This window comes from Montipora foliosa, chromosome 3 (assembly GCF_036669935.1).
Source record: "Montipora foliosa isolate CH-2021 chromosome 3, ASM3666993v2, whole genome shotgun sequence".
Taxonomy (NCBI): Eukaryota; Metazoa; Cnidaria; class Anthozoa; order Scleractinia; family Acroporidae; genus Montipora; species Montipora foliosa.
This window is the reverse complement of record NC_090871.1, coordinates 14,215,383-14,232,725: the sequence shown is the minus strand read 5'-3', so window position 1 is coordinate 14,232,725 and position 17,343 is coordinate 14,215,383. Positions and strand designations below refer to the sequence as shown.

Genomic DNA, 17,343 nt, shown 5'->3' with positions numbered 1-17,343 from the left:
GTTTTCACCAGAAAGTACCGTAAAAGCCGGGAGTTAACAGTAAAAGGCAAGCCAAAAGACAGATGAAGAAAAAAATAACATAGTTAATCTTGTGTACGTAAATAAGTTTTATTATATCGTAAATCTCAAAGTTATTTTTCTTAACACTCGGCGAATCAAATCTTTCTTTCCCTAAAAAGATCGCTTGAGTGATCGTTCCCAAAGGTCGAGGGTTGTTTACAATGCAAGTTGTTGGAATTGCGATGACTTCTACATCGGCAAAACGAAGTGCTTCCGACCGTCGTTGCCGACCGTAAGATTTTCCTCAAGTAGTGTAAATGAAGATAGAGTACTCCGACCAGTATTGACGGTAATATAGCCTGAGCCTCTTTCGTACAGTTCTTGAAGGAAACACAATTGCAATACATTGTTTACAGGTGAATGAATGGGATCTACAGCCCATTTATGCACATGCGATTGCCATATTCCGAGAAATATTGTTTTTGTGCCCCGGTTAGGCTACTGAAGCGCCCGGTTAGCCAGAAATGGAGAATTGTCTCCTGAGTTGCTTGTGAAACTGATGTTTTTACTCTGCTGGAATCTGCTGATAAGAGGCAGGTCATTATAATAATAAAGTTGCTTCCCCAGGGGGAAGTTCTTTCCCGAGTTGACGCTGCTTGTATGCTTTGGTAAAAGAAGAGGCGCGAGAATCAACAGCCTTGTCAATTTCCGATACAATGGCCGAGTTGAGCAGTTAGAAGCAACCAGGATTGCATGGACTGATATGTTTCCAGTTTCTGCAGGACCTCCACGAGTCATAAGGTGGCAGTTTGCAGACAATGCAAGAAGCGAACTTTTCAATGCTTGGCGCTCGAAAGCAATGCGACATCGAGCTTCCATTCAGTCGAATCATCACAATCACCCGAGATGCCGTGTCAGCAATGTCATTCAGACCCCCTGGAATGTGGCCAATGGTGAGGGATATCTGCCGCGTGATGCACCACTCCCAAATGTGTCTCGCCGTATCATTACACAGAATAGGATTCCTATTGTCATTATATCAATGTATGTTATACGCAGAATGGATAAAAAGGAGAGGACAAAAAAAAATGTGATGCTGATGAATAATAAAGTAGCTGCTTTTTCTAAAACGATGGAATTACCTGGTGATAAATAACCTCATCTTGGAGAAGAGTAAATTTTTGACTTTGCAGAAACAATGGTCAAACTCAAGAGTTGCGCGATTGTGATCTTTGTGTTAAATTTGCACATTTCTTGTCAAACTTTATAACACTTGAAAGAAAAAGAAAACTAACAAAAACAAAACCTTGTATCTTGCCATCGTTTAACACAGATGCTTCACTGTTTCGCGAGTAAACACGCCGCGGTAACTTCATCGCGCCCGCTGAATCCGATGTCACTTTCGATTTTGCGCTTTACTTTTGCAGCCAAACGTACAGTAACAAAATTGAACGTAGCAAAAATCTCCCAAAATGTTTGTCGTTGATCGTAACTTTTTATATTCGGGGTTCAAAATTAATGTTGTTTTCATGTCGTAAATGTTGTTGCTGATGACAAAATATTTTATTCTCGATCGACCATCCTGAAAACTTCCTTCTGCTGTTCCTAAAAACTGTGTATCATTATTTATTCACTTTTGCTTCAATGTTTGTTTTGCACAAAGCAAGCTAACACAATCTGTACCTTGCTTAGTTCGCATTTTTGTGCGTTAAAATATAATTTTCGGACCTTTGCTTCTGTTACAAAGTGGTATATTTTTCAGGTCACCCATCCAGATACTAACCCCGCCGGACAGGTTAAAGTTCAATGAACTTCAATGAACTTTTGTTTTACAAAGCTGTCAGACGCTCAGAGTGCACGCTTAAACTTGTGGTAAAAGAAGCTGTGGGGGAACTTGGAAATGATCAACATGTCAGCGTAGAAGCCAATGTCTCTCGATTCCCTTTTATTTTCTTCCATCTTTCTGGGTTTGGTACTTTGCGAGTAACCACATGTCTTCTCAGGGGGGCTATTTACCTAAGACTTTTACCATGACACAACAATGATATACAATACCAAAACAATATCGTGCACTATTAAAAGTAAAGTAGTCTTCTTACGAGCCAGAAGGCCCAATCAAGCCGGGATGTATCTCCAGTTTCATTAGCATGAAGCGACCAAGAGTATTCGCTACTCCCTCCTGGATGGGATACTAGTCCATCACAGGCTTATCCCCAGCAATTCGCCGGTACCCATTTATACACCTGGGCGGAGAGAGGCACCGTGAGAGTCAAGTGTCTTGCCGAAGAATACAACACAATGTTCCCGGCCAGGACCCGAACCCGGACCACTCGATCCGGAGTCGAGCACTCCAACCATGAGGCCACCTCGCCTCCTATCGTGCACTATTGGAGCTACATATTGAACTTGAATATCCTGGGAGACAAAACGCAGCTCAGTTGACACCAGGCCACTTTGGAAAATACCATAATACTCTTTGTTTGTCCCCCCAAACTTTGCATGAGCATTGTTTTTGTTTTCTCTTGGGACCATTGTAAGTCCCAAGAGAAACTGGAAACAATGCTTATGCAAAATATGGGGGGACAGACAAAGAGTATTATGGTATTTTCCAAAGTGACCTATATGGAATAAAGTGCTGTGTTATTGCACTACCACACTTACGCGATGCGTGCCTATTTTTTCTTAAGATGACAGGTTTTTTTTCTTTCTGACAAAATATTAATGATTAATAGGCTGGCAGCCAAGTTAAGATCTGTTTCGTCGAGTCTACGTGTGAGGCAAAGGGCCTCTGCTGACACGACTTCTGGATGACCCCTTAAATGGTCTTAATGACCCCCGACTTGAAAAACGCTGCAGTTCAATACCACCCAACTCAGTCCCTTCTTTTTTTGAGTAACACCTACCTCAGGCAACCCAGTGTACGCTCATCGAGCGTCTAGTTTAAGTTGGTTTTGGTCACCCATACCTTCAGCTGTCATAAGATGGCTGCCGCGGAAGTAGATATAGGGCATATCCCTTGGCAGCTATTGAAAGCGATTTCTTCTTCTCCTAAAATACTTACTGTATATGCTTGATTTATTAAACATTAAAACTGCGGTAAAAACTAATCAGTCTGCACAATCAATAAAATCACTTTTAATTATCAGTCCTTTGTCATGGATATCTCGCCAGTCGTTTACGTGACAATCTTTTTAACTCCTTGTTGTTTTTAATATGTTTCAGATATTTTTCTTTCATTTTACGGAAGTAAATTCCAAAGTTTATCTTTTAATAGACCACTTTCGAAAATCCATAATACTCTTTGCTTTTCCCTTTAAATTTTGCATCAGCATTGTTTTTGTTTTCTCTTGGAAACAGTGTAAGCGAATGTGAGAATGATGATATATACACATGAGAAATGAGGTGTTGATAGAAACCACTGGGAACTCGGAAAAGATCCGAACCCCAGATGGGATTCGAACCCACGACCCTCCGTGATCTAGTCGGATGCTCTAACCACTGAGCTACTGGAGACTCTATGGCGAGCAAGGGTGAAATGTGGGTCTTTGACTCGAGCTACATCACGCAGCTACAGAGTCAAATGACGACTGACAGCATAGCTCATAACTGCATCGCGCAGTCACATTCGCTCACTTGGTGGTTGGTTGGCCGCATCTCAGATATGCTTTAATGTGACTGCGCGATGCAGTTATGAGCTATGCTGTCAGTCGTCATTTGACTCTGTAGCTGCGTGATGCGGCTCGAGTCAAAGACCCACATTTCACCCTTGCTCGCCATAGAGTCTCCAGTAGCTCAGTGGTTAGAGCATCCGACTAGTTCACGGAGGGTCGTGGGTTCGAATCACATCTGGGGCTCGGATTTTTTCCGAGTTCTCAGTGGGTTCTATCAACACCTCATTTAACATTGTAAGCCCCAAGAAAAACTGGAAGCAATGCTAATATGCAAAATTTCGAGGTACAAACAAAGAATATTATGGTATTTTCCAGAATGGCCTATTAAGTGATGTCTCCAAAAAGATTAAGATAGCAATGAAACAAATTTACAACTTGGGCATGGTGTTTTTGGTAAGCGAGAGTCTGAAGAATTCCTACAAGGGTATTCCAGTGGCGTCGAATTATTGAATCACCTCAGTCTCGTGTTCTCAGGATGTTAACGGCATGCAAGAATCGACGATTATGGCAAAGTGTCCCCACCCATTGATTCCGCATATGTCAGATGAAACCTGTAAAGTTAAAAAGGAAAGTGGTTGTTTGAAGGAACAAGAAGAGATTCCTCAGGTAGGAAGATCCAAAGTCAAAAGATTTTGACTAAAAATTTCTTGATTCTATACCTAATTCATACAAAATGGCAAAAGCTTGAATTTTCAGAGCTCATCGGCAGTATATTGATTATTTCGTTTGCTTTTAGTGCCTTCTAATAATCCTAAATATCGCCAAAACGTTGTTGGTGTAGGTCCTCAAAGGGACTGTAATAGAGAGTCAATAGACTAGATGGTTGTGCTAATCACCCGGTCTTTTAGTCTTTGGGCCCGAATTACGAAGGGCGCGACTCACGACATCGGGCCGAAAGCATAGATGAGGCCCGTCTGGCAGCCACTATAGAGTGCATGTCACATATCGGTACACGGCACCACAACCAGATATAATTAGCTGCGAGTCGATTTTATGAGGGCGAAAAACCCGCGAGTTAGGTCGTGATCAACTGTGACTCAGCCCACATACAATCGCATAACTGATAGGCATAGTGCAACACACCATCACAATCAACCTGACACCTCAGAGTGTACAGTGTGGGATATTCCAGGAAGGTCATCCATCCAGGTATTATCCCCATTCAACAGGATAATTAAATTTCCTTAGGAAAAGCCCTACACTCGTGTAAGCAATATTTCGGTGATAGCAGCCGTTGTTAAAATAGAAGGCAATTAAAAAGGACCTATATTTAACAACTATTCAGCGAAGGGGAGGTGGCTAGTGGTAGATATTTACTGAGCCGCTTCGCGGCTCAGTAAATATCTACCACTGCCAAATTCCAATTTAATCCGGAATGCACGGACACATGTTGAACGAGCTACTGAGCGCTCTCAAGCTGTTCCGTGGGTAAACAAACAAATCCCAGTTCCAAATTCCAATTTCAACGATTTTAATATTTTCTGGCTCAAATCCCGCGCAAGTTGTTCCGAGGTGGATAGTAGAGGATATGCGGAGTTTGAGTAGCCAATCAGAGCGCACCTTCAACGCTATCCACTGTTTTTGTATATTTAACTACGTATTATCCTGCGACTTTAATCTCGCAGAATATCGCCTGATACTTAGCCGACGAGGCCTTAGGCCGAGTTGGCTAAAATCAGGCGGTATTCCGCAAGATTGAGCAGGATAATTGTTTTATTATTCACCACAATTTTCTACGTTTATTGAAAAACTACCATTTTTCTCCGCGACACACAAAATTGCTTATATCGATCGCAGGATATCTGTTGAGTACGCACGACGAATATTGAGCGCGCTATGACCATATTTGTACATTGTCAAAATGTGTTGAATAGTAAATATATGTTTATGGTGTGGGATTGCATTCATTGGAAAGTCGGAAAAAATCCGAGAAAACTGAACGGATCTAGCCCATTAATCAGATAAAGTGAGAAAGACAGTCATCACACATTCAAGCAAATGGCTTATAGGGGCCATTTATACGTGCGGGAAATGAGTATTCTCAAGCCCTTACACCAGTTTGTACTGTCCCAGGCAGACTGCGATTGGCGATGAGTCCATTCTCGTCAGTGAAGTAAAACAGACTCGTCCTAAAAGATATGCTATTTTCGAGAATACTGCTTTTTCAAAACCTGAGGCAACCTTGGTAGCCTTCATTCTATATTTCAGCGTGTTCGCAATTTTTTTTTTGGGAGGGGGGAGTATTTAAATAAAGCGTGGTTTATAGTTGCGCAATAACTTACATTCAGCAAATGCAACGGTTGCACGTTTTCTTGCAATTTTTCAGGACATAGCTATTGGATCCACAAAACCTTGTCCAGTACTTGCAACGCCAATCTTTGTCAACACAACCTGCATTGAACGAGGTTAGTTAACGATGGGCATACGAAAGGAGTTTTTAGAACTGCTTGAATACTTTTCAGGCAATAGAATAGCCACAGTTTAATTAAGGTAATGGCGTTCATATAATACCGGTACACCTACAGTAGGAACTCTCGTTTTCTCAGACCGTTCATATTTGCAACAGCTTTCCTGTGCAATAATGTCCTCTTTACCAATCAACACATTATGTCTCCGTATACGTCCCGTGGAAATCAGGAATCTAAATTTATAATAAGCATGTATAGGAAAGGATCACTGTAAGTGAGGGACCATTTGTTCGCTCCAAACGATATGAGCCCCTGATGCTGTGAGATTCTTGCTACCCGGTACCCGGTGTAAGCGACAAAAAGTGACCCTATAACCATTACCACATTTTGAACTTATGGGGGACCGTCACAGCCTTCCGGACATTTTCAATCAATTTATAGTGCCAGATACAAGCTATATTGGATACGTATGACGTTCTAATATTCACAGTTCAACGTTAACTGATTCATGTTCGAAAGAAATATCCAACATGGAACTTAAGGAAATTTTGCCTAAACATTATTATATTTGGGTACAATACGTCGTAAAAATATCTGCATAAATTATATTTGGTACTGTTTTTAAAATTAAGAAATACCCTTGCCTTGGAAAAAAGTACGGCGGGTCTTATGTGCAGTAGCTTGCTTAGTCCTACTAGTTCTGCCCTTTTAAATGAGTTTACTTTCGTTCCGGAGGCCCTTTTCTCGAAAGTCCCAAAACTTTACGGGCCATTTTCGGGTGTCACAATTCTCAAGAACAAAGACTGAGGTTTTAAGTCGTCAAACTTCATAGTCAGTTTGCTTTTTGTTATCTTGCAGACATGTTAAAAGATGGGCTTTCCTCAACAAGCGGTTGACATGTTCATAAATGGCTTTTCGGGACCGAAAAGCTTTCGCAACTTTTAAGAAAAAGGGCCCTGCACTATTTTGAATTCACACATCGAGGAGCACCATGTACGGAACGGAGGCTCTCTTTAGTGATTATGCACTCATTTGATTTGAGCTACTATCTAAATGTCGAGGGAACAATTTTTATATATGCCTTGGATGATGTCATGACTTGCATGAAAAGTTGCTTAGTAACTTAGTAAGTTGCTTCGTTAGTAACTTAGTAATTATAAGTTGCTTCAATCGTTACATCACTCAGTACCTCCAACGCAACTGGCTCCTTTACCTCCGCCTCCACCTCTGGCAGATACTTAAATGGGGAAGCAAAATCATAGTTAGGGACACGTCACGTTGGATATGAAAATAGGGCGTGCATTGACGAAAGTGTACGTGAAGTTAAGGGCTATTTATTACCTCTTCCATTGATGAAATAAGCGTTAGCAAAAGTGATGTTGCCAGTTTGTAGCATTTGTTCGTCGCAATATACAGAGGATATTACATGGTGACGAGAAGATATGAATTTTATGTTTGAGTGGCAAGAACAATATCTCACGACTGAGTTATCGATCTTGCCACGAGAACATAAATTTCGTATCTTCGAGCTAACGTGTAATTTTCTTTTTATTATATTGACAATAAATGTACATGGTAGAGAGTGAAAGGCAGGCTTTGATACAAATATTAGGTATTAACAAAAGTGAATTAGATAAGAGTATTGTTATTGCATGAGTGGGCCTCATCAGCACAGTCACAAATGAGTTTATTTTTAGAATACCCGTTCCCGCTAAAACCAGTTGTCATGTCACTGAAAAAAACATGGCAGAAGCAGTAACGAATGACATGGCTTCTTCTGATTGGTTGAAATTGGCGGCCCTTTGTTTGTTTCGCGCTCAAAGTGTATCTAAATATAAATCCATTTGTTACTGTGCTGGGGCAAAACCGCAAACTGATAGATCAACACTCCTATCTAATTCACTCTTGGTATTAATACACATACAAAATGGTGGGAGAAAAATGTGGGAATCATGATGTCTTTACTCAATATGATCACATACGCAAAATACGCCACTCGGTTCCCGGATGTAGTAGTCGTATTGATTCTACGATTGTTTTAGTTCCCGGTAAAACACCCCCGTCCATATAATAAATATTATGTTTAAATAATTTATAAATATAATTATTCATTCATGAATTTGCTGGTTGATTGGATGATTTGCCTTTAAACAAAGTTGCAAAACATCCAATCAACCAGCAGATTCATGAATGAATAAGTTGACGCTATGCAATTTGTGGTAGTGGTTTTCTCATTCAAGGAAACGCAAGAAATGCCTTTTAAACTTCTAAAGGAAATTACTAATCGATTTTCGAGTAGTATCCAATGTCCACGACAACAATGATGACATGAAAATCACTTCACCTGCATAAAATAGTGACTGGCAAAATGGACTGCTGGATTATAACTCACGAACGTAATTGAAACGTTCCAATCATAGCGCGATGCATCTCATTAAGCGTTTGCTATGTTTTATGGCCGGAACTCATGTCCAGATATAGCCATAAGAACGGAAGTGACGCTAACACGAACCTCAATAATAATGGACAGTGCCTATTAATTTAACGGTATTTTTGCGCTGTTTATGAATATGCAGGAAAAGCAGATCTTCACAAGAGGCTAATGTACAGTATTTGCAAAAAGCTTTAAAATAAAGCAATGTATGGTGTTCTTTTCCAAATTGAAGATCTCTGAAAAATTCATGGCTACCCCCAAATTTCTTTTTGAATACCAAGAGCACTTGCTAAGTTCTGCTTTCCCCGCGAAGTTTTAAACAGTGCAAAAATATCCCTGTATTTCTGAGCACCCGAGAATCTCGAGATGTGCAGAACTTATGCGCAATAACAATAGTAGGCACCGTTCTTAAGGTGTCAACTGAAATCTAGCAGGGAGAGTATCCTCTGCTAATAGGGGAACCTATCTAAAATCATGCCTAAAATTATAAAATGGAATACAAAAATACAAGAAATTTACAATTAGGAAATGATTACAATAATAACTAGTGTACTGTATCATTGATCCACTGCCTTGCCTTCGGCGAGCTTTCGAAATTAAACTGTACTTCTTATGCAAATACTCTTTCTCTGAACTAATTCTGTTACCGGCTAAAAGAATAAAAACACTGTCTTATTTGATACCTGATGTCTTCTCATTGATCCAGTTTATGAAGCTGCTGACACGAGCAAACACGGTGAAGTGATCTGTCCTACAGTTTCCGTGCCCCCAGCTCACAACTCCTCTCAGAAAATATCTTCCATGTTCCTTACAGACAAACGAACCCCCACTGTCTCCCTAGGTTGAAATATAAACGTCCAAAAAAGTCATTAATTAAAAGGATTGTAAATACAAAACGCGATAGAGCTTATCTATGAATTATTACTGACAGAGATGAATCATAGCTTTCCTTGCCTGACAACCTCCCGCGATTCCTTCGCCTCCAGCGCATAGCATAGTCTTGTCGTCGACGGGAACTAGCCGTCCATTTATTCTGGAACACTTTGTGATACCAGCCACTGGTAAAGGAGCTTCTTGTAGGGTAATAGCAGCGTTTCCGCCGCCTACAGTCCTCCCCCAACCTGCAGAAAAACGCAAAGCGCACAGGATCCTCAAGACTTTCAGGGAACTTGAAAAAAATCGTTACCATGTCGATCCGTTAAAATTTAGGTGTAATATTTTAAAACGGAAATTTCTTCAAATCTGCAAGATAAAGTAAGTTGGTGCTTATCAACAATCTCAAAGAAGAAGAGAAGTGACCCACGCACGTATCTGGACCATTTCAGCAATTGTCTCTTATAGACAACTAAAAAAAAATCAGGTGTCTTCAACGGGATGCGAACCCATAACCTTTGCGATGCCGGCGCAATGCATATGCTCTTCTAACGCAGCTCTGAAGCCACTAAGTTGGGAGCAGGTCATTTATTGGGCTCATGTTTTCTCGTGAACGGCTATAAGAACCCTACGGGGCAGGTTTTCCCACATAGTGTCCCAGAGCCTTGGGTCGATCCGAGGCTCTGGTGGCGAGAAAGGTGAAGGTAACTGGCACTTCAAATATATATATTTATGTGTCTCAATAATATCTCAGTCGATTGATTCTGTTGGTTTACTTAATTTTAATTCGATTGACCGTATTCCGGAATAGGAATACATGGAATATACGTTAGAAATCCTTCGTTTTAACGGGGATTCACATTTAAAATTGTCAAACATCTGCTAAAATGCTATTTTAAACATATTTTATTATCCTTGCTGCTTCGAAACGTGACAAACATACCGTTTTAATCGTCACTCCACGTATTCTTATTCCGGAATAGGGTCAATCGAACGCGCCCTAAATAAGTCGAAAGTCAAGAAAGAGTCCAGGAATCTAAGACTGCGTATACAATTGCAAGATGGAATAGGATTAAAGTTGTACACGAGTTTGTGTACCTGTTATATAACACCTTTTTCGTGGTTCAACTCTGTTTTCTGCTTTCGGTAAGCATACCACGTTGACCTGTAAACTAGTATCAATCGACGCCTCTAATTGAAGTAATGCAATATCGTTTCGCAAATGACTGCGAAGGTATTTTTCGTGAATGATAATTTTCTTTAAATTATAGCTCCTTTCAAACTGAGTCGTGCTTGTGCGATGGTGAGACCCTGTAGACAAAATTATAAAGAGCACACATAAGATGGTAAACATATTAATAACTATATATGTATTCATTCCTATCTCAGCAACCCCTAAGTGAGGATAATTTGCCAGCCACATTATGGAAAAAAGATGATTAATCTCCACTTCCATTTTTATCTGTGTTTCAAGTAAGGATAGGAAAACCAGTTATTTCGAGCAGCTATTACTCCATCTTTTTTTATTGAGGTTTTTTTTTTCTTTTTCATTAATGGCGTCTTGTAAAATAGACAGAAATAAAGTTCGTGCGTTTTTAGTTTGTGTGTTTTTAAGTTTTTTTTTTTTTTTTTTTTTTTTTTTGTTATTCTTAACACTGGTAGGCTACGCAAAATGTTTGGCGTCACACATCATACCGTATACAATAGTAAAGAAGTCAAATTGGCCTCGTTTGGGCCAAATCGTTTCAGAGATCCTTTTCCGGTCAATGCAAAGATCGGGTCTATCTGCATGTATATACCGGAAAGCATAATCATGAGTATATATTTTTGGTCACTTGGGATTAGTCTTTATTTTGAGTACTGTTGTTTTGTTTGCTGTCTTTTGCTTCTTTTGTTTCAGGTAATCTCGATCTTCTCCGGCACTTGCAGCAGAAGGAACCCGCACAGTTGCTCAATAATCTTGGCGATACAGAAGCGAGCATGGATAACGTTAAATAACGTTTCGCTGATAAAGACCTAAAATCTTTCATCAAGGCCCATTTACACTAAAGGAAAAACTGGGTCCGGACCCATTAAAAAGTAAATTTTCAGTTCCGACTATTGCATTTCTAGCTTTTTGATTGGCTAAAAAACTCCGACTATGAGCCAATAGTCGAAGTTTTACGTCATATGGAAAATAGTGCGCCAAGATGCTCTTTCCGGACGCTTTGTAAAATTGTGGAAATAAAAATCGGCGGCAAAACCCGGTTTGAGAATTTACTAAAACAATTATTCCATTCGCCCTTGTTGGATTATCACTTCATATCCAACTCGGGCTCATGGAATAATTGTTATATATCTTTGCCGTGTACATGTAAACTATCCGCTCCACGTTTTTTTTATAAAATGGACTCGCTTTTAGGTTTTGGGGCCATAGGTAGCTATGACTGCAATACCGAAGAAAAAAACCGAGTCTGGACCCCTTTTTCAGGTCAAGAGCGCTGTGTAAACGTATCAGTCTCCGCTCCAACTCAAATAAAAATCTGGTCCGGACTTCAAAAATCGGCAGTGTAAACAGAGTGCCAAAAATGAGGCCTTAAAGCCAGTTTTATGATAAGCCAAACCGAATTGTTGGCTGTAGTTCGGACATCGGTCGAGACCCGCTTTCTGTGTAGTGTAAATGGCCCTTCAAATGATCGAGTTTTTGCAAACTACAGGTTGGTGAGTGTAAGCAAGTTTTCACAAGGAACCAGAATAGAGGAACCCGAGGCAACTACCAGGTAGTTTTAGTAAGGAATGCGCAAAGATTTCAAAGACAAAAACAAAAAAGAAATACAAGCAGGAAGCAAAGTTCTTAGGAACAAGGTATGTATCCCAGCAAGAGAAAATTATTTTCTCTTGATTCCAGTCCTGGCGAACAGTGTACATTTGTGCTTTCTTTACCCGCCAGTGTAGTACTACATGCAGATAAATAATAAGTGTTTTCAGGCGGGGCCTAAGGGGGAATAATATATCCTTACCTAAGAAGACTAAAGAGTCTTATGCCCGGTTTATACGTCGAACTTTACATGTGTCGAAGCAAACCATAAATTTCAGGAAGTTTCGGCTCCATATATATGAACACATGATTCGTCAAGAATTTTATCAAGCGCTTGACTGAGTTAGAGTAAAAACATACCACACGACAAAATTGTGTTATTTACTGGCGCTTCTAATGAAAACTATCCTAATACGTACCCACTACAACCGTGTAACTACCAATCTGGCGGTCTCTTTCAACGCAATGTGCAGCTGTGACGACCCAATTGACTTTTATCAAAGATCCTCCGCAGATGTGGCGTCCATTGTACCTTAGCGAAACCATCCAAGGCCAGGAATGAGCGGTGGCATCTTTGCCATTCACAACTCTCTTTCCTAAATCAGCTATACTGATTCCACATTCTAAAGAAAAGCGAGTGTTTCAGTTTAAGTTGTTACTAGTCCGATAATTTAAGCACACTTGTTGAGATATTCTTTCGCTAAAATACCGTTCCCTATTCCTTGTTTCTCATCCTTCCCAGAATGAAGACATTTTGGTACAAACGCTTTTAAATTTTACCCATTCGACAAATTACCACAATATTAATAGATCGAATTTAAAAAAGCAATTACTTGTAAGTGAAGCAAGCCGTAATGATTAAACCGCAATTCCTGACAAATGAAAGAAAACATTTTAAGTCGTTACAACGTAACTTGTAACAAACTTTAAGTTAAAAGGTTTTAAAAAACCTTTTACCCTGTACATCAAGAAGCAGTAACTATTGATTAACCTGCGAAACATTAATGACAAATAAAGCAAATGCAGCTTTATTGCTGCTATGTAACAAGTTATACTTTCACGTTGTAGAAATAATGAACAAAAAGGAAATCTGCAGCTACAATAGGTCCAAACTGTATGCTATCTGATGTTATCTAGAAGAAGAATGATTGACGAAGAAACTTTCATGCATGCTGCCTTTAATTAAGAGGAGCAGAAACGTGAAGTTGATTGCAATTTAGTTTGCCTGGATTAATAAGCTAGCCCGGATAAATAGGCATTCGTATAGGATCTTGAAATGTAGAACGAATAAAGCTTTTGCATAAGCCGCATTTTAGTAATAATAAGTTGTACCTTGAGTTTGTGTGCTGTCCAGAATAAATACGACTGTAGTGAATGTTAGTGCAAAAGCTGGCTTCATCTTCAGAAGAAAAGAGTTTCTTTAAGCATTGACACTAGTCCAGTGGCATTGCTGGACAGAGATTAAATTAACCTGCAAACGAACTTGCTTTAACTATTTATGGTTCCAAATTATTCACCTAGCATAATACCAAGATTCTTTAACTTTAATTGCTGCATGAAAACAAAGTGATTTAAGAGCTTGTTGAAGGTAGATTTACATACATATGAATACAAAATGGCCTCCATTTTCATGTTCTTTTGTCATTTTGCATTCAAGCCTTGTTGAGTTACTTTTCAAAGGAACAATATGCTGCATACAAGCGAGAGATTGTGGAATGGAAGCCATTTGGCTCTTTTAACCGATAGAAATTAATGTCAATTAAAAACTCGACAAAGGTTGGAAAGTTAACGTTACTGTAAGTGAATCCGCTTTAATTACAAAGTGCAATGATCCACCACATTTTTCCCGGGGTCTCAATTTTGACAAAACAAGACTTCAAAACGTCATTAATTATCATATCATTCTTGTTGTCGAGAAAGCACGTCTTTCCAAAACAGTCACTCAATATTATAAAGGCTAAGTACAGTATCATGCACATTCCATCCTAATCAAGATCTCTTGGCTAGTGATAAAGTAAAGTAAAGTAAAGTAAAGTGGTGCATTTATATAGCGCCCTTATCACAACGTCTCAAAGGCGCTTTACAATGATCAATTTACCCCCAGCGGACTAGTGATCCAGTTGTCCTCCTTAATTCCGGCACCGACGTCTAAATTTTTTTTAACGAAAAGTAATAAAAATTCACATAGAACTATAAAAACGATAGGAATTGCTGTCTTTGTGACATATTCTGTTGATATACTGCTTCTCACATGCCTTACTCTACAAGCAAGAAGACATTTTGCTTACTTCTTCATTGATATGATATAGTTTGATTGTGATAGTTTAAATTTATTAGGTACATTGAGTGGTGTCAGGAACTCATGACAATGGGCATCTGGTGATGTCTGGAAAAAGGTGTGTGGTATTCTTGACAACTCTGTTTTTTTATCAAGAATGTTTAAATTGTTTTTGGTCCTAATTACCATTCGTTTATACTTTTAAGCTTCTGTCATTCTTTATTCGAGTACATTATCTCGCTGTGGTTTCCGAGGGAAGAAGTTTCGCCTTTCATATAATTCCTTTGTTGCTTTTTGGTCTGTTTTTGTATGGTTTCCAGGCCGGATTCATCAGTGAAAGAGAAGCGGTTCCTTTCGTTTGCCGACGAAGAGTCTTTGAATAAGCTTAATCAACAAGTTTTTAACACCACAAGGGATTTCAACTATCAATGCAATTTGTACTACTCTTCAGTATTTTCAACACTATCTTTTAATTAATCACGATTGACTCCTCGGTGACACCATCTCATGGTAATCATGATTTATCGGCCGGGCGATACTTTGAAAAGCCCATCGTTTTTTTTTTCTCAGTTGTCATATCTTTATTTACCCTCAGATTTTAGAGTAGCTTGGTGTAACTAGTATCTCAGAGCATTTACCCTCCCAACCATGATACACTACAGCGGCGGACAGACCACAACACCGGGAACTACATGCCCTACTCTTTGAGACAAATGTGTGGGTTATTTTCGTCGCGCAGGATTATGAACTTGAAAGGTGGTGAGACAAGGTCTACGGTTTATCGTCCTTATCCGAGAAGACTATAGAGTCCAACCATTTGCAGATGTAATTAGTATACAAACGCAGCACTTACTCATCAGTTATTTAAAGATCCTGAGTGTTGGGCCTGAGTGTTCGGCCGGAGTCGAAGTCACGACCCGGCGAATGCCATCCCGGTGCTCCACCACCCAACGTCAATTTTCGGAAAATATCTGTTCGGAAGACGATTTGAGATCTAGACTTTTCGGAACATTTGTTGTAAAATTTCTTGCCTGCCTGTCCTAGGATTTTCTAACATCTAAAAAATGGTATAATTGCCCATTTTTAATTGATTTTTTCCCTAAAAAGGTCACCTAGAATTTTCGGGAGCCTTTTTTCTGGCTGAAATTTTCGGAAAGATAAGTTTTGATCCCTATAATTTTCGGATTACTAGACTTTCAGCTAGGAAATCCGAACAGATGAAACTGAAATTTTTAGGGGATGAAAATATGCCTATATCTACCGTTTAAATACTAAAATACGTTACTATCAATACAATATTTCTTTTTGTGGAACAAAAGTTCGTTACTTGTGGATAAATTCAAACTGACCAACAGTATTATAGAAAACACAACTGACATAACGGAAAAAGTATACGGATCATCCCGTAAAAAAATTACTGTTATACTCGCTATGGCTGATGCACCATGTTTGAAACATCGAAACACATTCCTTAAACTCAAAAGTCAGGGACACCCAACGTCAATTTTCTGAAAATATCTGTTCGGAAGACGAATTGAGATCTAGAATTTTCAGCTAATTTTCGGAACATTTGTTGCAAAATTCCTTGCTTGCCTGCCTGTCCTAGGATTTTCGAACTTCTAAAACATGGTATAATTGCCCATTTTAAACGGATTTTTACCCTAAAAAGGCCACCTAGAATTTTCGGGAGCCTTTTTTCTGGCTGAAATTTTCGAAAAGGTAAGTTTCCCTATAACTTTCGGATCACTAGACTAGGGAATCCGAACAGATGAAAAACTTTTAGGGGATAAAAATATGCCTATATCTACCGTTTATACGTTAAACAATGCTATGTTTAAGTGGTTTTCAACTATATTCTCGTTTGGTGCCTCTGAAAATTTAACTAGTAACGGTAATCCCACAGGCCGACAACCCTAAGGATGCGAGAGCGCGTGACGTCACGTTATTTTGAGACAGTTGAAACGGCCGATTCAACTGATCGAGGAAAATGTTCCATAAAAACTTCAAATCGCAATGTTTCTTTTCGAAAATTCATTTTATGGTCAGCCAGAGAAATAAAGTTCACTCACCTACTATTTTCTGCGTTGTCCTGAGTGATTTGATGGGTTTTTGGGACGCTTCGATTTCCTCTTTAGATCCCACGCGTCGCCACATACGATATAAATAGACAAGGCGTGCAACTTCCAAGACCGCTCACGGCCGAGTGCCTCCAGAATTTAGCCGAATTTCTCCCACTTCCAAATATCGCTCTCCTCCCAGCCTTGGGCACGTAGAAAGTCGATAATTTTGCTAGCATCGTGCCAAAAATCATCGCATTTACACGGCTCTGCAACCTCAAAATCCTGCTCGATTTTCAAGCTTCGCTCAGGTTTTTGTTCTATTGCCAGATGATCCGGACACCGCTCATGCATCATTGGAATTTGATAACCGTCATCAAAATCAAATTAACCAATCAAAAAGCATAGATTAATAATTTTGTCTCTCTTGGGGACACCGACCTATGCTATCTTTTTTCATTCTTTTTTTTTATGGAAAGCGTTGACATGCGGAATCTAAAGCACAAGCGAGGCCAGTTGCGTTTGGTGAGAGCAAACTCTCTTTAGGTGTTGGTTTGTCTTACATACTGCGCAAGTCATAGTGAGCTGTCATCTGATTAGAAATGCTTTTCTCACGTATGCGCTTAGAGCAGTATGTATGTCATTAGCGCGCTCTGCAAGTGCGTTTTTCATTTTTGTCCATTTCTTTGCTGTCGTCAGCAAAACAACAACGCGAAATAACCAAATTTGAGGTTTTACGGAGAACGTCAGCATTTTCATTTTCTAACCTAATTAAATTAAACGGCGCTCACAACAGTTTTATTCCTGAGGAATAGTTGGCAAGTG

The 17,343-nt window shown here is 39.5% G+C and overlaps 1 protein-coding gene across 1 annotated transcript; it reads right to left on the bottom strand.

The window, feature by feature from the left end:
- Positions 1-5,955: 5,955 nt before the first annotated feature.
- On the bottom strand, positions 5,956-16,615 carry LOC137995279 (chymotrypsinogen A-like). The gene is made up of 6 exons (XM_068840853.1): positions 16,531-16,615; positions 12,603-12,806; positions 10,485-10,697; positions 9,468-9,634; positions 9,197-9,350; positions 5,956-6,062 (listed from the first exon to the last, which is right to left on the bottom strand). The coding sequence occupies exons 1-6, from the start codon at positions 16,613-16,615 to the stop codon at positions 5,956-5,958; spliced, it is 930 nt and encodes a 309-aa protein (XP_068696954.1).
- Between the last annotated feature and the right edge of the window lie 728 nt (positions 16,616-17,343).